Here is a 26,290-nt window from a genome sequence, read left to right as displayed (position 1 = left end):
ATGACTGTAAAAGTAATAATTTGGAGTAAAAATAAAAAAAATGCCTACAAAAAGACTCCAACAACCAATCTTAAGGATTATTTATTATTATTAACACAGAGTACATATATAACAGAGACACCACAAAGTACAAGTAACTGGTATCACCATAATACTGGCTATTCAACTGGCTATTTTTCTTTCCTTTGATTTACCAATAGATGGCACCAGTGAGAACACAAATAACACGATACGTATTGCCATCTAGTGAGACACTAAGGATACGGTACACTGACAACAACCAACAAGCTCACCAACTGAGCCTAGACGACTAGAGATACGCATGATGTCTCTGTCTTATTTACGTCAGTAGAAGAGAATGGCATGTTTCTCTCAAATAGTTTCGACGACTGTGAGCAAGCGCTGGGCAAGCCCAGCAAGCGCATTCCGGTTATTCGCCATCTAGCGTCACAATTGCAAAACACTACGAAAGCCTCATAACTGAAATGTAGCCACATGTAGCCTATACTTTCGTATTCTCAATTTATTATTTTTATGGTGTTTCTTATCTTCAAATTAAGGAGTTGAATTGTGAAGTTGTGTTTATAAAATATACTAGTCTTTATTTTAATCTTAATATTTTTACCTAATTCGGCTTATTCACATTTTATAATTTACAAATGTTAATAGTAGTGCCATATATTGCTGTTTTTTTGTATTAAACATAGCTTGTAGGGATTGGTAGGCCATGATTATTAATATAAACTTATTCCACGCGACTATAAAATAGGTATTTCCAAAAATAAATTATGAACTATCACGTTTTGACAGATCAATTAAAAAGTTATCAATTGATTAGTGTTGTCTCATATCCTATTAAGAATAACTGATGGTGATTCAACGACAAAGAAGCATAATATAATATGTATACTTATCATTTGTGGTCAGAATAGGTAATCACGTTTGCGGTTATTGTATTCAGAAATTGTTAATACACCGTCATTGTGAGACGTGATCTTCGCAGTACATTAGCAAAAACCACTGAGGTGCCAGAAGATAACATAGTCAAGTGCGAGAGCTATAGGCATCTTACATATTTAAGTAGAAGTAAACTCCCATCGGATAGGTAGTTAGTTTATAAATGGTAACATAGTAAATTAGCTAAAATATTTTGCATACATACACACACAACACACATTTTATCTAAGTATTACCTCGAAATGATTAGATTTATTTCCAGAACAATACAGGTCCTACTATGAAAAAGGTATATTAGGTACAATAAAATTAAATAAACTAAAACTATAATAAATCTAAAAATGGACCCTACGGCATGGTACCAAAGATGCTGGCAGCATTTCCCTGCTGGATCGCAAGACTGATGCGAAATTGGGATTGGGATTTTTGAGATATTGAACTTTGAAGTGACAAAGTCGGGGGTGTCCAACTTTTTATTTGTAGGATACTATTGTTTTTATTGTAGGTAAGTATGTAAGTACATCTTTATGCAATGAAAGCCTTTTACATAAAAATAAAAATAAAAAAACATATAAAATTTACTTTTTATTGGTTAGGTTATTATGTCAATAAATGTAGTATGTGAGTTTGAGTTTGAAATCCGATATGTGGTCTCTTTCTGGGCTGACTCTATCTGAGGAATCAGCATTTGTGCCGAGGAGGGACCATTTCGGGCACACAACACAGCTCTCTTTTTAACCCCCGACGCAAAAAGAGGGGTGTTATAAGGTAGACCAGCCTATACCTAGCCTAGCCTATACGCCCCACCGCTGGGCACAGGCCTCCTCTAAGATTGAGAAGGTTTGGGCCGTAGTTCCCACGCGGGCTCTATGGGAACTTCACACACACCATTGAATTGCTGCGCAGGTTATACAGGTTTCCTCACGATGTTTTCCTTCACCATATTACCTTGTGGTCAATTTTAAATGTAATTTCGCACATGAATTCCGAAAAACTCAGAGGTGCGAGCCGGGGTTTGAACCCACGATCAGAGGATCAAAGCAGAGGCTTCAGAGGTCAAACCACTAGGCCACCACGGCTAGAATAAATTAAAACTATAGGTAATTTGAATCAGTTACTACAGAAATGATGCGAACCCAACTCCTCTATTTCTGAGAGGAGGCCTGTACCCAGCAATGAAACGTTGCATAAGCTGAGGTAATGATGATAATTATCATCATCACAGAAATAATAATACATTATAATAATGACCTCACTGTACAGGTAACTCAAACAAATCATTAAATGATTTTATTTCGCAGTAGATTGAGCAATTATATTGGACTGAAATCAATAAGTCCAGTTCCACCAAGGCCGGCTAGAAGCCAAGGTTTGTCCGGGAGAAAGGGTTTCATCCAGTTTACATTGTTTAAAAAAAGATCGTTTTCAACTTTCGCTTTAAGTGCCACAAATACAAGGTAGCACAATAAGAATCCGAAATACTTAATACTAATTGAAAAGTCGTAAAAGATTTTTAGAAGCCGTGGTGGCCTAGTGGTTTGACCTATCGCCTCTCATGCAGAGGGTCGTGGGTTCGAATCCCGGCTCGCACCTCTGAGTTTTTTGAAATTCATGTGCGGAATTACATTTGAAATTTACCACGAGCTTTGCGGTGAAGGAAAACATCGTGAGGAAACCTGCACAAACCTGCGAAGCGATTCAATGGTGCGTACGAAGTTCCCAATCCGCACTGGGCCCGCGTGGGAACTATGGCCCAAGCCCTCTTGTTCTGAGAGGAGGCCTGTACCCAGCAGTGGGACGTATATAGGCTGGGATGATGATAATGAAAAGATTTTTCAATTTTTAGGGTTTCGTAGTAGCCCTTACTACGAAATTCGTAAATCGAGATTCGTATCGTACCGTCCCTCTCGCTCTCGTATGAAATAATATGCGTCAGCGGGACGGTACGATACGAACTTCGATTTACGAATTTAGTAGTAGCCCTACAGTTTAGCTTAGAGATTTCTATTGCTATTAAGCTGTATTTTTTCTGTATATTATAAAATACGTTAATCACGCAAGCAAAACAATTTTTCAAAAATATTTTATGAGGTATCTCAGGTATACATATTGATATTGTATACATATTGTTATGATTGTTTTGAATTAGATAATTTATGTGACATTGCCATGCCTGCCCAGGGCCCATATGAAACTAAATTAAACTATTAAGATCTGTACAATACTATGGTTGCAATAAACGACTAATGACTAATGACTAAGTTTCAATACTTCATTTAGTTTAAACTTTCTAAAAGTTTCCAGAAACTTTCAGGAGCATTCCCACAGGAAACTTACCGAATAGAAACTTGGTTTAATTCTTCAGAAACTTTCCAAAAATTTCCAGGAAACTTCATGACTATAATAGGAACTTACTAAAAATTTCGGTGAAGTTTCCGGAAACTTATCAAAATTTGTTTTTGAGATTACCCCGCAACTTGGCCGGTATTTTTCGTATGCTATACGTATATTTTAGCTTATCTTTGACTATAATTTCTCACAATCACAAGGGCGCGCGGGCGGCAGCGAGGCCTTGTTCGATCGAGCGCCTAATTCGTGTCCGGAAGCTATCCGGAAATTATGTTTGTTATTTTAACGACCCTAGCTCGCGAACTGAATAGAGCGGTTTAGGTTAGGTAGCAAGGTTCTGTACTGTCGCCATCAAATTCGGAACGCCCAAAGTGGTCAAAAAATCGGCTCACTTTTAAGGCATTAGGTATGTATTGTACGGGCGAAGTTGCCTGAAATAAATGTAATTATTATTATTATTATTATTATTAGAGTTCGTTTTTAACCCCCGACGCAAAAGGAGGGGTGTTATAAGTTTGACCGCTGTGTGCCTGTGTGCGGGTGGACCGATTTGAATGCCGGTTTTTTATTTGATAGCAGGTTTTCCAGCAGTGGTTCTTAGACATGTTTTATCAGAATCGGTTCATACTGAACTTTGAAGTAACAAAGTCGGGGTTTTCCAACTTTTTGTTCATTAGGTTATCGATATTTTTGATCGCTTTGGCCGCTCCGAATTTTTTTATATATCAAGAAGCTGGCAAATGAGCATACGGGCGATCACCGCCACCATGGACACTTACAGCATTATTAGGACTGCGGGTGCGTTGCCGGCCTAGGGGGAGAGGGGAGTTGGGCCTCCGGACTCCGGATCTCCCACTCACCGTGCGAAACACAGTAGCAAAACTACTATTTCACGCCGGTATTCTGTGGGAGTGCGGTTCTAACCCGGTCGAGCCGGCCCATTCGTGCTGCAGCCAGCAAGTGGTTAGGTACAGTAAGGATCTACCACATGTAAAATAAATAATGTCTATATCCGTACATAAGCAATGTTGACTACTGAACCATGGCCCTTTTGGACTACTGCAACGCACACAATTAATAAAATAACCTAATCAACAAAAAAGTTGAAAAACCCCCGACTTCGTCACTTCAAAGTTCAATATCTCAAAAACGACTGAACCGATTTTGATGAAACGCATTCAAGAACCATTGCTAGAAAACCAGCTTTCAAATAAAAATATCCGCATTCAAATCGGCCCACCCGTTTAAGAGCTACGGTGTCGCAGACAGACAGACATAGCAGTCAAACTTATAACAGAAGAGGGCTTTTTGCACGGGGGGTTAAAGAAAAATCTAAAACTGCTTTCTAACGCTCAATAAGCACAGTCTCCGTCCACGAACTACCTTGACTCCCAGCGTTTTGTCGCTGTTCTATGTCCGAACAATTCGCGTTTCCGCACCTGAAGAATTAGCCAGCAAATTAGATACGACCTCGCATCTAACCTTTTGTATGGCCTCAGAATAAGGCCGTCTAGATGCAGACAATTTTTAGGTAACGTCAGATCTATAGTCAAGAAGACATTAATATCTAAGGCGTATTATAAAGTTAATGATTACCTATATCATGGACAGGGGTATTTGGAAATAATTCCGATCCGCATTAGCGATCCCTTCATTGTGTATAGATATCATTTAATAATATTGTAAATCTGTATAAAAAATATACCTAAAAGATCACTGAATAGAAAAATTGACTGAGCAACCCAAATGGTTTTAAAAGACCTATCCAACGATACCCCACACCTTAGATGAATGATTGGTCTTGCGCGCTCGTCGATCGAGCGCTCGAGACCAATCATTTATCTAAGCCCCACACTATAGAGTTAGTGGAGAAAAAAAAACACCCCTACTCTATGTCTATGGGAGGCAACCCTAAAAAAAATATTATTTTTTTGTCGGCGTGAATGATATGTATATTTATGCCAAATTACAGCTTTCTAGTACTAACGGTCTCTGAGCTTAGCCGCAGACGGGCAGACAGACAGACAGACATGGCGAAACTAGAAAGGTTCCTAGTTGACTACGGAACCCTAAAAAGTGACATGTTAAAGAGCCCTTTGAACCTTTTTGCAGAATACCTAAACGTTTGCTCCTCTACCACTTAAAGGTTGGCTGGCAGAGATCCCTGCAGGGATAAGTCCGCCTTTGTACTTAACACAATTTTTATTTATGTAACCTTTTTGTTTTTCCTTTTTGTACAATAAAGAGTATAAACAAACAAACAAACAAATGTTTTGATTTTGAACAGTGTTCTGCACAAAATTTGCTAATAATCCCCAACTGTCTTAAAAAAATATCGCGTTAATTATAAAACATTACGTACGTTGTTGATTTATAACGTGTTTATTGCATTCTTGGGCAAATTGATCCAGTATTGATCGATTCGTGCAGACTTTGTTATTGTGGTTTATTCACGCATTTCTGGTAGCTTTAGAGATCTGTGACTGACCGTGACTAGACAACAAACTAAAAGTTGGAAATCCCCGACTTTATCACTCCAAAGTTCAATATCTTAAAAACAACTAAACTGCTTTTGATGAAAAATGTCTAAGAAGCATTGATAGAAAACCTGATTTCCAAAAAAGTCCACCCGTTTAAAAGCTACGATGCCACAGACAGACACACAGACACAAATAGTGGTCAAACTTATACACCCCTCTTTTTGCGTCGGGGGTTAAAAATAGTGGTGGGCTAGTGGTTGGACCTGTGGCCTGTCTAGGCGAAAAACGTAGCTTCAAACCCGGACTAGCGGTCTATAAATTTTTCCAAAAATCAGGCGGATGAATAAAAAAAATGGCATTGTAACAATTATACTCATAACTGGACCAATTTAACGTATGAGGTCATCATTGGATTTGTCATAACTGTCGGAGTGACATATAATACTTCAATATAAGTAGCTTCTGCGAAAAAAAATATGGCGGAGAAATTAAAAAAATGTATTGTAACAATCATCATCATCATCATCATCCCAGCCTATATACGTCCCACTGCTGGGCACAGGCCTCCTCTCAGAACAAGAGGGCTTGGGCCATAGTTCCCACGCGGGCCCAGTGCGGATTGGGAACTTCACACGCACCGTTGAATTGCTTCGCAGGTTTGTGCAGGTTTCCTCACGATGTTTTCCTTCACCGCAAAGCTCGTGGTAAATTTCAAATGTAATTCCGCACATGAATTTCGAAAAACTCAGAGGTGCGAGCCGGGGTTTGAACCCACGACCCTCTGTTTGAGAGGCGATAGGTCAAACCACTAGGCCACCACGGCTTTTTTTACTGTAACCATACGTGTACCAAATGACATCTAACAAAAAGCCCATTCTAAATATATATGAGTGATAATTACTTCTAATGTACCATTTTTACAGAAATGTCAAAAAGTATAAAATAAATCAATAAATTTGTAAAATCAAAAATCCCGATTGCCTTTAAAACTAAAAGGAAGCAAATAAGCCTAGTGGTCTAGAACTCTGTTAAGTAGCTAATTTAATGTTCAACAGTCGGACCCATTTAAATAATGACCAGCTCAAACAATCTTAGTAATGGGTCCTGACTATTGAACTTTTAAATTAGTTACTTCAGACTTCTAGACCACTAGACTTATTTTCTTCCTTTTAGTTTTTAAGGCAGTCAGGTTTTTTATGAACTTTTTTTAAAGAGGTTATTGACCTTGCGTTATTTCCGATTGAAAATGGTTAAAACCGCCGTAACCGTATCACTCTTAGCCGAGACTTAATAATTTAATTATTCGATTCCTGCAATTAACTCAGTTTTTTCTTTGTTCCACTGAATATGTATTTTTAATCACTATTGCTTTTTTACTTCTGGGAAGTTAAAATAGTAGATTGTACAACAAGAGCATAAAACGAGCCATTTTACCCGAGACGTTCATATAGCCACCCGAGCCAGTAGGTACGGCGAGGGTGGATAGACACGTCGAGGGGAAAATGGGTTTAATGTTCGAATTTTACTCTCTGCTTTTCACTTCGATTGCGAGGAGATAGAATAGCAGCAATGGGATTTTTTTTAATCATTATTTAAAGTATGTAACCAGGCATAATTAAATACATCAATTATGTATTTAATGAACAATTTTTTAAAGATGTTTGTTTTTCCTGTTGCGAACTATTATAATAATAATTACTGGTAATAACTCAATGTTATGTGTTCCACATGTCATAAATTGATATATTTGCAATGTCGTCTTTAAAACGATCACATATATACATGATGGCCGTGTAGGTACATGTTTCTTAGTAAGTAGCTTAGTGTTGTCATAATTTTCGAGATATTGTATACGTATCAAAACACATAACGTAAAAAATAATAATGATCGAAATACATAATGGTCATTTGACATAACACACTTTTTTTAGAAATTGTCATCTGTTGATTACGAGATTGTAAAAGTTTATATAATCAATAGTTTCACCGAAAATTATGTTATACTCATATCTAGGACATTATATATGGTCCTGGTTATATCAAATTATGCATATTTCGGCCATTATTATTTCTTTTTTAATTTTTTTTTTGACACGTCCCAAATAAATAATTTATTGGATCAGGCCTTAGATTATATATGAACCAGGCGTTACTTTGGGGAGGTACAGTCAGCAATAAAAATATGACAACAGCGAAAGTGTCAAAAATATGTATACAGGACTTTATTGCCTAAACATTAAGGTCGTGTTACATATTTTTTTCACTTTGGCTGTATTCATATTTTATCTTTGTTGCTGACTGTACATATCAATGAACCTCACCTCTTTTTACACACTTTTTTGCTCACTCGCGACCTTACGATAGCTTAATTTTGTTCTGTGTTTGTTCTCGAGTCTTGGATGTTTAATATGTATTTAAGTACCTATGTATTTATATTTATCTATAAATTTAAATATGTTTATTGTTTATCCGTTACCTAGTACCCACAATACAAGCTTTGCTTAAGGTCTCTGCCCATTACACCGTATCATACCATGACCGTAACAGGAACGTATAAGGCCAATATTTGTTATTTTTTAACCCCGACGCAAAAAGGGGGTGTTATAAGTTTGACGGCTATGTGTGTCTGTCTGTGGCATCGTAGCTCTTAAACGGGTTCACCGATTTGAATGCCGTTTTTTTATTTAAAAGCAGGTTTTCTAGCGATGGTTCTTAGACATGTTTTATCTAGATCGGTTCAGCCGTTTTCGAGACATTTAACTTTGAAGATACAAAGTGGTGCTTTTCCAACTTTTTGTTGGTTAGGTTAGGTTAATATTGAAAAGTATGAGACTAAATATACTCTCTCTCTCTAGCACGTTTCCAAACCAACCATGTCCTAGTCATGTACAGTCAAACGAATTGTATCATTGCCCAGAGTGGAACCTTTTAATAATCAAGATTGTTTTTTTTTATGGAATCTTTTTGTATTTTTTATTTCAATTCCAAATTTTTACTTTTACCAATTTCTTTTTTTTTAATTTTTTTTTTAGTAATTATATCTCTTGTCCGGGTGAGCGGTTAGTTCCAATGGAGTGCCGGAAAAGTTTCTCGATGAGGGCTACGGCATAGATGTCGCTAGCGTCACTGCTTAAGTGGCTAAATAAGAAACAAACAAGCTGAGATATGAGGTGCATAGGGGAAATTCGTGTCGGTACCGTTGACCATCAGTGGTGTAGCGGTATAGCACGCGGTACGGAATACCGAGGACCTGGGTTCGATTCCCAGTGATGGTCTTATTTTTCTGGTTTTTCTGTGCATCTATATTTCAGTTTGTATTTTCTTTTAATAATCAATTTCACTATGATTTCCTTCACAAAAGTATGAGATATAATGTTTTAAACTTTCGTGATTTTCACTCACCCTACACCACCCACCATCCATCCCATCCACCCTTCCACCCATCATTTTGACATCCTACATTACACTCCCTCGTGACCAAGGCCACTATTTTATGGTCGAAATATCGAGGTAAATACCTATTACTCGTGTATTTTAGGGTGATAAGTCCCGTTTGTGGTATTTCGATGGGTCATTATTCAATGAGGGCTATCGTTTTTTGTCTTACTAGATGGCGCCACTGTTGCGTGAGGTTTTAAAGTGTGGCTTTCAAAGTGGTATTACGGGCGTGAAAACAATGTTTAGATTAAAATCATATTTATAATACATCTTAAAACCGTACCATAAAAATATTGAGCAACTACAGTCTTGCGTAGTCCCGTTTTGTCGGAAAAAAAGGGAGGACAAAAGTTTTCGAAAGATAAAACTGTCTCAAAACACAAACATTCATTGCCCCTTATCGTATAATTGGCATACTTAATTTCAGGTAATGCATAATATTCACAAAATTATTCTAATTACAAATAAACCCGCGTAGCTCACGCAAAAACTATGAGATTTGACATTTCGGAGACCTCACGCTACACTAGCGCCTCTAGCGGTGAATTCATACGTGATAGCCCTCATTTGTTCGACTGTATGTGCGTTACACTCCGTGCCTGACACGTCCCTATTACCAGTGGCGTAGCTGCCAAGGGGCTAGGAGGGGCAGTGCCCCGGGGCCCTCAAGCTCAGGGGGCCCTCGAAATTCTGCTTTATAGCTGATGATAAAGTTGCTTAGCATTTTTAAAGTATTTGTATATATCACAGACTAATAAGAGATACTACGTATGTATATATAATGATTTTACTTCAAAAAACCTTACCAGTTTTGATAGCAGTGGGCCCCAATTTTTTTATTTGCCCCAGGGCCCTAGGTTACCTAGCTACGTCACTGCCTATTACGATCATGGTAGTGTCATACGGTGTAGTGGGTAGAGACCTTTAGTTTGGAACATAGGTTTGGTACTAGGTCAATTGGTAAATTGTCCCCTGATTCATTATTTGTTATGAATATAATTTTTGTTTCTTTTTGCAGACGAGCCCTGGCCATCCCCCCCAAAACGGACGGCCCGTTCTCCCACGACCGTTGCCACATGTATTCCACCAATTGGACGATCGCGTTAGCTGAAGGAAGAACCACTCCTGACGACGAGTGGCCCATAGTGCCGTGCGTGCGTTGGGAGTACAACAGAAGCGACGTGCCGTACGAAACTGTCGCCAGTCAGGTGGGTTAGAAGTTTGGCCAGTTGTCGCTAGATGGCGCTGTTAAAATCAATAATATTAAATCTGTTTTCAAAATAGGTTTTACAGTTTAAAATCTTCTATCTGACATTTCTGTTATTTATTTAAACAAATTTCATTATTATTGTAAATAAACAAGAAATAATATTTTACAACTCACGCCTAAACAAAGTATAGGTAAGTGAAATATGACAATGCCTGAACTAGAATGATCCTGAGTTTCAAGCGTAAAAAGGACTTCCAAACTAGACATAACTATATGAATTAGGTTAAAATAAATTATGTGTACACTAACAGAAAAGAAATCGCAGTGTAATCTAGTACATACTAATTAAATTGCAATGTAAATTAGAAAACCTCATTAACAATAGGCAACAAAAAATATCGTGGTAGAAAAAAAATCGTGATTAAAAGGCGTGACAAATCTCCCTTAAATGTGAAATATCAGGAATAAATGTTTTTCTTTCCATAAATTTTTTTTTTTTTTTGTAAGATACAGTCCGAGGACTCGGCAAGCTAATGCCCGCCCAATAGATGGCAGCGTGCTGTAATGTCTATCGCTAATGACATAAAATTAAAGATGGCAAATATCGGGGCAGTCACGATCACCCGTACCTTTACCTTACAACATATAAACATTTTGTCGACAGTTGGACTGGGTGTGCGAAAAAGACAACCTGGCTGCGACATCTCAGGCCATCTTCTTCTGCGGCGCTATAGTGGGTGGCTTATTGTTTGGGTGGATTGCTGACAAATATGGTCGCATTCCCGCTTTAGTAGGTAAGTATGAGCAATCCGTTACAGAGAGTTAAAGTTAGGATTGCAATGATATATCGGAAAAAAAAACGTACAGACGAATTGAGAACCTCCTCCTTCCTCCTCCTCCCACACACACACACACACACACACACACACACACACACACACACACACACACACACACACACACACACGTGCACACACACCCATAATATTAATAAGATTGTACGCCACCAGTACCTTACCTTACCTAACATACTTACCTTCCCTACCTTTCTTTACCTACTTTACCCTACCTACCTTATCTTAGGTAAGTACCTTACTTTACCCAACATACCTTCCCTACCTTTTTTTACCTACTTTACCTTACCTACCTTATCTTAGGTAAGTACCTTACCTTACCTAACATACTTTCCCTACCTTACCTTACCTTTTCTCGGTGCTTTGATTTTAGCTTTGATAATAATAACAATTGTTTGTGTTTCTTCCAGGCACGAACCTGGTAGGCTTCGCGGCTGGCATCGCGACTGCATTCAGCCACAGTTTCTGGACGTTCTCTATCTGCAGATTCCTGGTCGGCCTCGCGTTTGACAACTGTTTCACCATGATGTACATCCTCGGTTAGTATCTTCATATCGTTGTAGGACGTCCATTGTCAAGCACCAGCAGATGTTCCTGCACTCAGACTTCTAGCCGGAAGGTGTGGTCCTCCGTCGCTTTAGGGAAGCAAGGATTAATACCCCTGTTCAGCGAGGATCTACAGAACCGCGTATTAGATCGCATCATGTGTGGCCAATAGAAACGTCGCTTGATGTCGCGATACAGCTACGTCACTACCCCTTATCCTCGATTTATGTAAAAGTTGCTCGAAAATAATTACTGAAGCTAACACACGTATATCTCTGAGCTTTCATTCAACTTCCCAAAAAACCTCTAATTTTATTATGTCGAAATTCGCAAAAGTAAATTAACGCCAAGAACTCAACACCCCTAAATAACTTTTTATTTCGTTATTATTATTTGTTATTATTGTCTTTTGTGTTTATTATACCAATATGATTATTTTCATGTTTTTATTAGGGTTCTGTACCCAAAGGGTAAAAACCGGCCAAGAGCGTGTTGGACTCGCCCGAAATAGGGTTCCGTACAAGACAAGAGTTATAGTTTTCCTTGTAAGTTTGATATACTTACTACTATCCTGTTTTTTTTTTAAATTTTCCACCCCCCGGTTTGCATTTTAGAGGGGGGGGGGACGCTCGATTTTACTGAAAATTTGCTCTTTAAAGTTGAATATTTCGCAAAAATATCAACGAATCGAAAAATCGACTTAGTAAACCCCTAATGATTTTAAAAGACCTATCTAACGATACCCCACACTATAGGGTTAGGATTAGAGATGTGCCGACTAGTCGCCGACTAGACGGGAAAGCCGACTATCCGGCCACTTTCGTAGTCGGCGACTAGTCGGCGAATAGTCGGCAAAAAGCGCCGACTATCCGGCTTCTTACTTTGTACGTATATTTCAATAAAATATATATTTTCATGTAGGTATAGGTACACAGAGGGGGAATTACATTATATAAAAACCTTAAGCTGTTAATTTTTGTAGTATTTACTGTTTTTCCTTGCCCACACGAGAAATTATATTTTGTCATTAGTTCTACCTACTTGACTTTACGGGAATCATTGTCTAATTGTGCAAAAAATCCTTACACGAGACTTTCTGTTTGACATCATCATGTCAGCCGAAAGACGTCCACTGCTGGACATAGGCCTCCTCCAAGGCTCTCCACTCAGACCAGTCTTGTGCTTTCCGCATTCACCGCGATCCCGCGATCTTAACCGGGTCGTCGCTCCATCTTGTTGGAGGCCTACGGACACCTCGTCTCCCGGTCCGCGGACGCCATTCGTGAACCTTCTGATCCTATCGGCCATCAGTTCTGCGAGCAATGTGCCCTGCCCACTGCCACTTTAGTTTCGCAATTCTTCGGGCTATGTCGGTAACCTTAGTTTTACTGCAGATATCATCATTTCGGATTCTATCCCGCAGAGAAACCTTGTGCATAGCCCTCTGAGTGACTTTGAGTTTCCTCATGAGGCCCATTGTTAGCGACCACGCACGTCTCAGATCCGTAAGTCATCACGGCAACACACATTGGTCAAAGACTTTTGACTTCAAACACTGCGATAAATTGGAAGAAAAGACACTGCGAAGCTTCCCGAACGCTGTCCAGCCGAGTCGGATTCGACGAGTGATCTCTTTCTCGAAATTGGATCTACCTATCTGGACTGTTAGTCTCAGGTATACTTAGTTGTCAACAACTTCGAGCGCAGAGCCTCTGACTATTACGGAAGTTGGCACAACCCATGTTGTCCATACATTAGACATGACTTACGTCTTGTCTATGTTTATTTTCAGGCCAACTCGGTCGAAAACTGCTGAGGTCGGCGAGCATAGCACTGAAGTCCTCCATGGTCTCTCAGCCATGACCACAATATCGTCGGCGAATCGAAGGTGATTAAAGTACTCGCCATTAATGTTGATGTCTTGTCCTTCCCAGTTCAGAATCTTAAAAGCATCCTCCAGTGCAGCAGTGAACAGTTTCGGAGAGATCACATCTCCTTGTCTGACTCCCCGCTGCAGAGGAATAGGCGTCCATACACTTCAACACTTCGATATACCGGTAGTCAACTTGGCACCGCTGGAGAGCCTGCAGCACAGCCCAAGTCTCGATCGAATCGAAGGCTTTCTCGTACGAGTAGTCCACAAATGCAAGGCAAAGGGGGAGGTTATACTCTTCGGTCTTCTGTAAAACCTGCCGCAACGCATGTATGTGGTCTACGGTTCTATAGCCTTTTCGGATGCCGTTCTTTTTGACATGATTAAATTTATTATTTTTTTAGCTCTTTCACTTTAATGAACAATAATAGTAGGCATTATTTTTACACAATATTTTTTTCACAAAAACACCGCTTTGTTAGATACAAAAGCAAATGTCTAGAAATAAAATAATACGAATAAAATAAAATAAACTGGTTCCGATACGCTTACAGGCGTCGGTTGCGACTTGCGCCCAAATCAGCTGGTTAACAAAGCGTCACGAAATCCCTAAAACTGTGATCGGCTTGGCCGACTAGTCGGCCGATTAGTCGGCTTCTTTACAACCGACTAATCGGCTAGTCGGCTAGTCGGCCAAAGTCATGATCGGCACATCTCTAGTTAGGATGAGAAAAAAAAATTGTACCATTTTGTCGGCAGTTTACATATATCCGTGCAAAATTACAGCTTTCTAGCATTGATAGTCCCTGAGCAAAGCCGCGGACGGACGGACAGACAGACAGACATGGCGAAACTTTATTATGGCTACGGAACCCTAAAAAGAGGTCGTATTGGCAGCTGTCAGTTGTCAAATGTCGCCAAACACCGACAAATACTACACACACGTGTCACACGTACATACGTACGGCGACATTTGACAACTGACAGCTGTCAATCCGACCTCGCTTTTTTTTAAACAGACCAAGGCACAAACCTATTAATCCCACGAATTAATCTGCCGAAATAAAGTATCAATTTATTTTTACAAAAAAACGGCGAGTGAAAAAAAAACTATCTACAGGAGTGAGCTATATTACAAGGGGCTTTTTCACCCCTGGCGGTTAGGTGTGATGCCGTCTCTATTTGTTTTGTATGAATAGACGGAGACGGCATCACATTTTACCGTCGGTTAACGGATGGTGAAACAGCCCCTAAGTCTACTACTGATAAAAAATACAGGAGGCGTATGCGACGTATATAGGTCAAGATAATGATGTTTTAAACTTAATGTTTTTACCCAAGATTAGATTCAAGCACGTATTTACGAGTAATAAAACATAACTGGCCCAAGGTTTTCGCGCTGGCGCATGTCTCTTTGTAAGTAGTCACGACTTAAGGATCTAAGTACTTGAAATTGTCCTAAAGATTATATAATAGGTATTATACCTAAAATTGCTAAAAGTGGCTCCGAAGCGGTATCGTTTCGTGCGCTCTGCCTACCCCATTTGGGAATACAGGCGTTATGTTTGTGTGTGAATAAATTGAACTAAAGTCATGTCCTAAAGTCAAGTTTTTAAATTAAGTTGTTGTATAATAATTTACAAGATTTCATTTTTTTAACACCTGGAAATCACTACAGGAATCGAAAGAGTTTTGCCTCCTGAACATGGGAAAATATTTATTATAATTTATTTCACCATATTTAAAAAAATAATACAAAAATAAAATACAAAAAAATAAAAAATAAAATATCTGAATTTGCCAATACTACCACAGAATAGATAATATGTTTCCTTTGCCTTTTTCACCAGAAAAAGGAGCTGTCATAATTTTGACAACTTCTACGTCAGATTTACGTGATCTTTTTTTTTTAAATAGAGACTAGACAAAAGTAATGGATCTATTGTGTGGTAGTTTTGGAGTTATGGCCTTTTAGAATAAGCACATCTTTAAAACATTGTAATACATTAATTTAATAATCGTAGCAAAATTTAAAAAATATCAGTGTCTTTCTCTTTTCAACCAGAATACACAGAACGAATCAAATTATAGTCTTAGAAATATGTTATCTTGTCAATTGTAATAAATAACTATCAGTTTTTTTTATATTTTCTACCTCTGCAAACGCCTTATTCAATAAATTATCAATGTTCTGAAACAATTACTTTGCTCACCCGCGACTTTATGATATCTACGTTTATGCAAGAAATGTGCACCTACAAACTGCAAGAACACACACTAATCACACAAACCCATCTATCACCACCACCGCACTACACTGACACGTTTCGAACACAACCAGAGCTCGTCTTCAGAGCAACACAACCGTTCACCATGGCATCAGATATTAGACCCAAGCCATCGTTTCAGTTAATTGATAATGTTTTCCGCAAAGTAACGCCTTATTCAATAAATTATGTACCGCCCTTAAGACACAATGTACTATTACAAAACCGGTTTTTTTGAAGTATCGCTGACTGCCGCCTTTTTTACGGTCGAAGGCGAGTGGCAAAGGACTTGCGCCAATCAGCCACCGACAGCAAAGAGGTTGAAAGTTCAAAAATATTGTTCGCCACCCAAAATACTTGCACACCTCGTTTTGACACAATTTCTTTTTACAGTTCTAGAATACGTAGGGCCAAAATGGCGGACGTTCGTGGCCAACATGTCCATAGCTCTCTTCTTCACGCTCGCCGCCTCTCTCCTGCCCTGGATCGCGCTCTGGGCGGATGACTGGAGGATGTTCGCGCTTGGGACAAGTCTGCCATTCATCATGGCGGCGGCCACGCCTTGGGTGGTGCCTGAAAGTGCCAGGTAGGCTTGACATTTAAAGAAAGATAGAAAGAAAGAGAAAGAGAGAGAAAGAAGACACGACAATATTATTAATACAACAGCACAATATCTATTATTTCAGTTTACAAACTATTGTACATTTCCCATCTTTAGGGTTTCGTAGCCAAAATGGAAAAACGGAACCCTTATAGTTTCGCCATGTCTGTCTGTCTGTCTGTCTATCCGTCCGTCCGTGGCTTTTCTCAGATAATCAGTTACTAGAAAGCTGGAATTTTGCACGAATATATTATTATGTAAGCAACTATGCCGACAAAATGGTGAAAAAAAAAACTAATAAAAGAGTTTGATTTGAAGTTTGATGCCAATGTTTGTCTGCAGTCTATACGTGGCATAGTAGCTCTCAATCGGAAGGACCGATTTCGATGTGGTTTTTTACCTGTAAGCACGTTTTCTTGCGATGGTTCTTAGCTATGTTTCATATTAAGATATTGAAATTTGAAATGTCAAAGACGAGTTTTCCACTTTTTCCAAGTCAGTCAATTGTTCAAAGGTTTACTGGAAGAGATCCCTAATGGAATAAGTTAACCTTTGTACATCGATCTCTCAATGCAATACGTGCTCTATGTACAGTCAAGGGCAAAGATATCGACACGGCCGAAGTTGCAAAAATATGTATAGGTACACGGTCTTAATGTTAAGTGCATAAAGTCGTGTATACATATTTTTGTAACTTTGGCCGTGTCGATATCTTTGCCCTTGACTGTACAATAGTTATCCTAATTACTAATTACTATAAGTACAATACTTATTCTTTTTAATGGTATTTTCAGGTGGTTGGTGTCACAGGGAAAAATAGAAAAAGCTCTGACAATTATGAAAAAATTTGAGAAGATAAACAAGACCAAGATTCCGGAGAAGGTGCTGAGCGATTTTACGGTATGTGCTCCATTTACCACGACGATGTACAGATATAACTAGTGCATAATGTATTTGCATCGGGAAAAGTCGGATCTCAATTGAAATTGAAAGATTATAAAAAAAAAATAACAGAACATTGAACAGACAAAGAAGAAGGTAAAAAAGTGAGTTTTACCAAAAACCCAATATTTTCCAGGAATCCTCCCTTAAAACCATCAAAGAGAACGAAGCAGAAGACCGCACCTACTCCGTCCTGGATCTCTTCAGGACGCCTCGGCTGCGGCGCAACGCCATACTCCTCATCGTCATCTGGATGGCCATATCCCTGGTCTTCGATGGGCACGTGAGGAACGTGGGTTCCTTGGGGTTGGACGTGTTCCTGACGTTCACGGTGGCATCGGCTACTGAGCTGCCGGCTGATACTTTCTTGACTGCTGTTCTGGACAGGTGAGTGTAACATCGGGTCGGTCAAGAAAAGGGCTGGTTTCTTTAACCCTTTATAAGGCAGAGACGATTTAGCGACCACATGCATTGATTTGGATATTCTACCTTATTCTTTTAGTAATAAGTTACAATATTCATTGTAATGATGATATCCGCAGTAGAACTAAGGTTACCGACATAGCCCGAAGAATTGCGAAACTAAAGTGGCAGTGGGCGGGGCACATTGCTCGCAGGACTGATGGCCGATGGGGCCAGAAGGTTCTCGAATGGCGTCCGCGGACCGGGAGACGAGCTGTCGGTGCCTCCAACAAGATGGAGCGACGACTTGGTTAAGATCGCGGGATCGCGGTGGATGCGGAAAGCACAAGACCGGTCTGAGTGGAGAGCCTTGGGGGAGGCCTATGTCCAGCAGTGGACGTCTTTCGGCTGACATGATAATGATGATGATGATTCATTGTAATTATTGAAAATACTTGTCTACGCTTCGCTCTGCCAATCATGGAATAACACGAACGTCAAACTTTTATTTACACGAACGTGCCGACACAAGATTGGTCGACGACCCACCGCCTGCAGCGCCCCCTAGCGTCAACTAGAAGCGGTGGAAGCCACGTACATTCTCTCTAATTCCGTGGTCAAAAATTAGCTGCTTACAAAAAACTTAAAGCTATCGTACTAGAAACCCGTTTCATTTTATAGTCATTCTTATTTGCAAGGTTGATTTGTTTAATAAAATAAGTTCAGATCACCTTGAGGTTTAATTAAAAACTTCCATTATGTCCGTATGAGACAATACTACTAGCTTTAAAAACATCCTTCATCATCATCATCATCATCCCAGCCTATATACGTCCCACTGCTGAGCACAGGCCTCCTCTCAGAACAAGAGGGCTTGGGCCATAGTTCCCACGCAGGCCCAGTGCGGATTGGGAACTTCACACGCACCATTGAATTGCTTCGCAGGTTTGTGCAGGTTTCCTCACGATGTTTTCCTTCACCGCATAGCTCGTGGTAAATTTCAAATGTAATTCCGCACATGAATTTCGAAAAACTCAGAGGTGCGAGCCGAGGTTTGAACCCACGACCCTCTGCTTGAGAGGCGATAGGTCAAACCATTAGGCCACCACGGCGATCCTTCGCTACGTATGTATTCGATAGCTGCTTTTGATTCTCTGATAGTATGTTCCAATAAATGGAGCCTTACAAAGGATTAAAGAAAGACACTGTTGCCGGCCTTTAAAGACAGCTTGCTTTTAAAGAATGAGGGTTTTCACAGAGGCGAAATACCGCTAGATGGCGTTAGTGTCGAGAGGTCTGTTTGACATTTGACGTTTGCTCGTGATTGGTTAAAAAATTAAAGGAGCCAACCGCAAGCAAACGTCAAACGTCACGATACTAACGCCATCTAGCGATATTCCGCCTCTGTGAAAACCCTCATTGGTACCATCAGCCAAATAAGAAGTCTATCAATTTTTAAACATGTTCCTATCAAATGAATATGTCTTCTTCTCTTCTTCTCTTTTAAGATATGGCTTTTCTGTCCTAATTAATAGGACAATTTCGCCAGTGTCAAGGTAAACTCTCTTTGAGAGGGACGTTGTACGGTGATTGTAGTTTTTGCAACTTGATAGTAAAATTCCAGAAACCACGTGGAGACAACTTGCGCATTAAAAACTGCCAGACACGAGAGCAATATAGAATTTTGTGATCACTGTTCACTGTTAAGGTTAATCGCCGCATAAAAAACTATCAAAAATTATACTTCAACTAGCCAAAGAAACAGAAATAGCAAAATTAGATATTGTCTACATCCGCCATGTTCGAATGCTACAAATCGAATCAATGAATATGTCGCTTAAGTCGAACTTTCAAGTTTGACTGACACGACTATTGGCATTATTGTTTTATGACGTGCAAACGATTATCAACTTTAGGGTGGTAGACCATATATTTGGCTGATGGTACCAATGACTCTCGAATGCATGCATGAACGAATGAGTTGGTAAATGTGATCAATTATATACATTTCCGAAATCTCTTTGAAGTAGGAAATATTCGACCACTTCCAGTGATGGGTTAGATACGTAGTTTTCCCGTATTTATGCCAGTGCTTAAGCTGATGTATAAGGCAGAAGCACTCGTCACAGTTTGGCGAAGAACTAGGTTCAAATTCCGCCTAAATCTTTATTTTTCGGGCCGATATAATTAAGATAAATAATTCATAACAAGAAAACCGTAAATATTTATAAATACAAATTTCGTGGTATGTGTGACGTTCCTTATTCGGCCTAAACCCGCGTGGGTACTACAGCCTAATCCCTTTCATTCCGGTTGGAGGCGTTATGACGTTAGCCAGTAAATACACTAGTCCCGTCTAGTACACTAAAGTGCTGTTAATCCACCTTGAATGTGGTCCTTGTTCGTCAGTGGACTGCCATAGTTGATGATGATACTGATGACTTTGTCAACAGGTGGGGCAGAAGATGGCTGGCCTGTGGGTCCATGGTGATCAGTGGTATTTTCAGTTTGCTCGCCACTGCTGTTCCAGTCGGTAAGTCGTATATATCAAGTATATACTCGTATCGTATGTTTTGCTGAATCAGTATTTCTATATAATTGCTAATTCTACACTGACGGTATTCGATTTCTGGAGCTCCGTATTTCAGGGCAATCCTCATTGGGGTGAAAGTCAATTTCCAATACAAACAAATTTTTTACTAACCTAGCTGAAAATAAAACATTAAACTCGTAATTTATGCGAGTAATTAACAGTTGCACTTCGCTGTTTTTTTTTTAAAGAAAATCAAGCTGAGAAAAACTAACTGTTAAATTATGTAGTAGACAACCTCGCTTAAACAAAATTAATTCCTTTAGACAGGGCATAGCAAAAAAGGAATGAAAAAAAAACCACACAACCTGCTTTATAGCATAGTGTACCTAATAGATCATTATCCCTGGTCAACTTTACTATTCCGGAAAAAAAAAAACAAAGTTCCCGTGACCCGAAGTGGTATTGATCTTCAACACCAGACAACGCCATGCTTTACGATCTTGAGACAGCTCTTCTTAACCCACGAACCCAAACGATCAGGACCTCAGACAGCTCGTTCGCACGTCTTCCCATAATCTTTCTTCACCCGAGACCCTAAAGGTTTTTCAGGACCTCATCCCTCCAGCGGTACCTGGGACGACCAACCAAAGTCTACGTCCACTCGGTCGTCCCAAATACGCTCTCTTCACGGCTCGATCGTCTCCCAGCCTTTCCACATATCCACTGCCACATAGTCACTGGAGTTTGGTCGCTTTGGTCTCTCTAATAACATTAGACTCAGTCTCTCTAATAACACTAGGTCTTAAATTTTTCTAGTTTTTCTCACCCTCCAGCTTCGGTCTTCTCTCTGTTATTTACAAGTACTATTTTTTTACAGGCGGCCCGTCAGCGTCCCTGGCCATCCTCGGCCGTTTCGCTGTCAACATCTCCTACAACATTGGCTTGCAATACGCAGCAGAGCTGTTACCGACCGTTGTGAGAGCTCAGGGTGTCGCTCTTATACATATTATGGGCTATGTTGCGAGCATCGTTGCACCGTTTGTTGTTTATCTGGTGAGTTTGGTTGTTACATGGTAAGAATGGTCAGGGTTTCTCTACGGCAGGGTAACTCAAAGTGGGGTACGCGAACCCCTAGGGGTTCGCTATTCGACGGTAGGGGGTTCGCGACAAGGCTTACGTGACTCCAAAAACCACCAGGCTGCAAGACTAGCAAGATGATTAAGATTGGTTTTGGAGTGATTTTGTATTATTTACTTTTAGTTTCTCCAACAGTCAATTTTATTACTTTCTTTGGGGGGCGGGGGGTTCGCTATCGTCTAGAAACTTTAACAGGGGTACGTGGAGCCATAAGTTTGAGAAACCCTGCTCTACGGGATCGAATTAGGACTAACCTAACCAACAAAAAGTTGGAAAACCCCGACATTGTCGCTTCAAAGTTCTCTCAAAAAAGGCTGAACCGATTTTGCTAAAACATGTCTAAGAACTATTGCTAGAAAGCCTGCTTTCAAATAAAAAAAACCGCATTCAAATCGGTTCATCCGTTTAAGGTCTACGGTGCCACAGACAGACAGACACACATAGCGGTCAAACTTATAACACCCCTCTTTCTGCGTCGGGGGTTAAAAATACGTAGAGCAATGGGGTGGGTGGAAAACGGAGAGAAATGAGGAGATACTTAGAAGATGGTCACCGACATAGCCAAGTGAATTAGCTCGTGGCAATGGGCAGGCCATAATAGCACAGAGAACAGATGGCTGTTGGGGCTGAAAAGTTCTCGAATTGTCTCACCAACGAGATGGACGGATGCTCTGGTTAAAGCTGCGGGTTTACGGTGGAAGCAGGTTGCTTCAGACCGAAGCAGGCCTATATATGTCCTACACTACACGTCCTACCGCTGACATGATGATGATGAAGGACACAATAACAAGACGCATCAAACCAGAGAGACTTTTGTGCTTTTTAGACAGCTTTTCTAACCAATAGGTTACCCGTTCATCAGTATCTAGGTAGTGTATTTAACTAAAGGTCTTTTCAATCGACAGGCAACAGTGTCTCAGGAGTTGCCGCTTCTCATCCTCGGAGCCCTTGGCATTGTTGGAGGTCTATTGTGCCTCTTCCTTCCCGAGACCATGGATACCGAGATGCCACAGACTCTTCAAGACGGAGAAAACTTTGGCAAGGACCAGAGGTTCTGGGATAATCCTTGCACCAGGAAGTAAGTCAAAATCTAACTAATTTATTGAATCTGGCGTTTCTTCTCCACCAACCACCGGGTTTATATTAATTTGCATAACATAATATTAATAATTTTTCTATATTCCAGAAAAACAGTGGAAGACGAAGAGGAATCACCAGGTCGTTACACAAAACGGCATTCAGTGTCCCAAACCCAGGAGTTCGTGAGAGCCCTACCCTCTATAGGGTCCAGGGCGTCCATGCGGGCCTCTATCAGGGTCTCCATGAGAAGTTCCAAGCGGATACAGGAGAATGGAGTATGAAAAGACTGTGGAAGACAATGGATTCTGTAATGGTTTCCAAGCGTTAAAGACGATTTTGGCGAGTGGTCAGGATTCTTAAGTAAAAACGGTGTGACTTGTGATTCTAAATCGGAACCGATACTAGCTCCGATACCGGAAAGCCTGAGGGTCTACGCTGGCTGACGCTTGCACGGAACGGGTGGACACCTGTTGAACAACAGTATGAGCAGCGTTGACTGCGCGCGTCGCGTGCATAGGATTGTACCCGCACCAGCTGACGCAAGCTCTTCGAAATTGAGAAGGAACTTAAGTAATTAATTCAATGGTCACTGAATGAGGGTTATCGCGTATGAATTCGCCGATAGAGGCGCTAGTGTAGCGAGAGGTCTACAAAATGTCAATTGTCACTGTTTTTGGGTGAGCAACGCGGGATAAGAATAATTTTGTGAATATTATGCATTACTTGAAATTAATTTTGGCAAATATGCGTTAAGGAGCAATGAATGTTTGTGTTTTGAGGCAGTATTGTCTTTCGGAAACCTTTGTTCTCCCTTTTTTCTGAACAAAACGGGACTATGCAACACTGTGGCATGCTCGATATTTCTATGGTGCGGTTTTAAGGTATAAAATATGATTTAAATGTAAATTTGTTTTCACGCCCGTAATAACAGACTAACCACTATACTTCAGGCAGGACCTTTGTCTACAGTGGCGCCAACTGGTGAGCGTGAAAACGGTAGCCCTCATTCTTGACAGGCTAGTTGGTGCCAGTATCGCAAGGTCTGTTTGACTTTGACATTCGCGTCGCGTTTGCGATTGAATAACTTAATACGGTATTTGACAACTCCTGATTTAGCCACATCTTAATATTATTATGAAAATATAGATAAACAGATAGTGTTTAGCGAAGAGAAATTTAAATCGGTTGAAAATTGGATTTATAGTGACTTTTTGAAAAATCTATATACCTGTCTCTTTCTCAAACGCTTTTCTCTATGCAGCAAGTATGGCGGTACTGGCGTGTGACGTCACATGCCAGTATGTCTTTCTCCGTCTAACCTTGACTTTCAAACCTTTATAACTTTGTTATTTGTTAAGGTAGCTTAATAATTGTTTCTCTATTCGATAACAGGCATTGTGTAGTTTTAATTTCTAAAACATACAAAATAATCAAATACCGTATTAGCCAATCGCGAGCACGTTACGTCAAACGGAGTTGTCGATACTAACGACATCTAGCGAGAAACCCTTAAAAACTATAGGTAGTTTGAGTTTAAATTTTGACCACCGGCATACCTAAAATTGTGATATTACTCCGGTTGCTATTATTTCTTGGTAGGCGCTTAAAGTAAACATTGCCTTATGTCAAAGGTTATAGGTATTAAAAACCATTGGTATTTTTTGAGCTGGGAAAGACTTCTGGATAGAAATACTCCCTGTTTCACTACCCACTGATTAAATTTATCTGACGGACAAACGCGATGCCGTCTCTGTTTGTTTTGTTCGAATAGACGGAGACGGCATCACATCTATCCGTCAGAGTGAAAGGTTTTATAAAAATATTGGGCACGTATTTTTTTCTATTGAAAAGTATAGTGTAGTGTGGTGGTGGTGATAGATGGGTTTGTGCGATTTGTGTATTCTTACAGTGTGGAGGGGAGGAACTGCATGAACACGCAAATCTTGCATAAACTTGGCTATCATAAGGTCGCGAGTCAGCAAAGAAATTCTTTGAGTTCATTAATAAAAATCGTGCCCGATATTTTCTAATAATAATCTAACTTACCTACAGACTAATTAGATTTCAAGAACATTAGCTTATTGACAAACATTAAGGAACATGGTGAAAAGGCGAACATGTCCCATAAGGGATCTCTACCGGTCGACTAAGCTTCCTCAGTTCAAGTAGTTCCTAAAAGGTTTATATAAAAAAAATGTGATAATTCCATAGTACCATAGTGTAGCCTCTTTAGTCCAATCACTGAAGATTTTTGTACTAATCTGTGACAATAATAATTTAACTGTTTATTTTTTATACATTATTATTATGCTGTGGATTTGTTTATCCATACTAATATTATAAATGCGAAAGTGTGTGTGTTTGTGTGTTTGTTTGTATGTCACCATATATACAGCGTGTATTTTTGATACGACCTCAAACATTAACGGCAGTTAGTGAAGGCCCTAATATTCACATTTTATTATGTTTTAGTAAAAAATTAGACTTATTATTTTCCTTTAAAAAATTAATTAGCACGCAATGTATCACTACGCGATTAGAGTAAGTGCGAAGGAGGAGTAATTACACAAAAGATCCCTACGGGTCGAAGTGTATCCGCAAGGACCCCTAAGCATAAGATAAGATAAGATCACTACGCGATACTACTTTGTTTTTATTCAAAACGTCGCACTTGTTGACGTGACAGCTGTCACAGAACGTTTCCCTCTCGTATCAAATTATTGTACGCATTACATTGCTGCTCGAAAATATTTAAAAAATTCATTACGCTCTGGTAGTTAATTCTAAATTAACAATTTGTTTTGATATCGGTTCACAGCACTTCAATCTTCGTCTGAGTACAGTTTGAGGTAGTATCAAAAATACACGCTGTATACTAAAAACTTCAACAGTCGGGACCCATTCAAAACAGTGACCAGCTTGATTGCTTAGTAGCGACATCTCTTGTCTGGGTGAGCGGTTGGTTCCGAAAGAGTGTGACGTCTCTCGATGAGAGCGGAACATAAATGTCGCTAGTGCTGCTGCATAAGTAGCGTAGTAGAATAAGCAACCTGAGATATGTATCATATGGGAAAAATTCGTGTCTAGATTCCTGTCCAGCGTGGTAGGGGTTATAGCGCACGCAGCACGGATTGCTGAGGACCTGGGTTCAATACCCAGCGCTGGTCTCTTTTTCTGGTTTTTCTGTGCATCCATGTCTCAGTTTGTATTTTTGAAAATTCTCAGTCCAATTCATAAAATGTTATTAAAATTGTACTCGTACCTATATTGACTTTTGAATTTATTATATTTTTCACTTTTTAAATATAATATAATTTCCAAAAGATCATGAATTAATCTACTTACCTATCTACGTACTATCGAATCTTTTGATACATAACACACTACTGAACTCTCTCTCATAGTAAAGTTTAATGATGAATGCAAAGCGAAGTCACTTTGACTCTTTCTATGAAAGGTTCCACAATGAACTAACTCGGTCGGTTTGATAGTATGTAAAAGATCGCATATATTGTCTTATTATCCAGCTTAACAAAAACAAGCACACTAAAAGGCTGTTTCACCACCCATTGATTATTGTAAATATTACACTACAATCCTGGTCTGACTTGGTAAGGTTTA

The 26,290-nt window shown here is 39.7% G+C and overlaps 1 protein-coding gene across 1 annotated transcript in view; it reads left to right on the top strand.

Annotated features, from left to right (window-relative positions):
- Positions 1 to 25,167, top strand: part of LOC141443681 (organic cation transporter protein-like) — a 60,869-nt gene extending 35,702 nt beyond the window's left edge. Inside the window, exons 3-12 of the mRNA XM_074109026.1 lie at positions 10,243 to 10,432; positions 11,099 to 11,228; positions 11,699 to 11,827; positions 16,368 to 16,560; positions 17,370 to 17,475; positions 17,654 to 17,904; positions 20,373 to 20,452; positions 21,330 to 21,505; positions 22,495 to 22,667; positions 22,776 to 25,167. Coding sequence (XP_073965127.1) covers positions 10,243 to 10,432; positions 11,099 to 11,228; positions 11,699 to 11,827; positions 16,368 to 16,560; positions 17,370 to 17,475; positions 17,654 to 17,904; positions 20,373 to 20,452; positions 21,330 to 21,505; positions 22,495 to 22,667; positions 22,776 to 22,950 — 1,603 coding nt within the window. The 3' untranslated portion in view covers positions 22,951 to 25,167. The remainder of the gene's footprint in view (positions 1 to 10,242; positions 10,433 to 11,098; positions 11,229 to 11,698; positions 11,828 to 16,367; positions 16,561 to 17,369; positions 17,476 to 17,653; positions 17,905 to 20,372; positions 20,453 to 21,329; positions 21,506 to 22,494; positions 22,668 to 22,775) is intronic.
- The last annotated feature ends 1,123 nt before the right edge of the window (positions 25,168 to 26,290 follow it).

This window comes from Choristoneura fumiferana, chromosome 28 (assembly GCF_025370935.1).
Source record: "Choristoneura fumiferana chromosome 28, NRCan_CFum_1, whole genome shotgun sequence".
Classification (NCBI taxonomy): domain Eukaryota; kingdom Metazoa; phylum Arthropoda; class Insecta; order Lepidoptera; family Tortricidae; genus Choristoneura; species Choristoneura fumiferana.
This window is presented reverse-complemented; position numbering and strand designations above follow the sequence as displayed.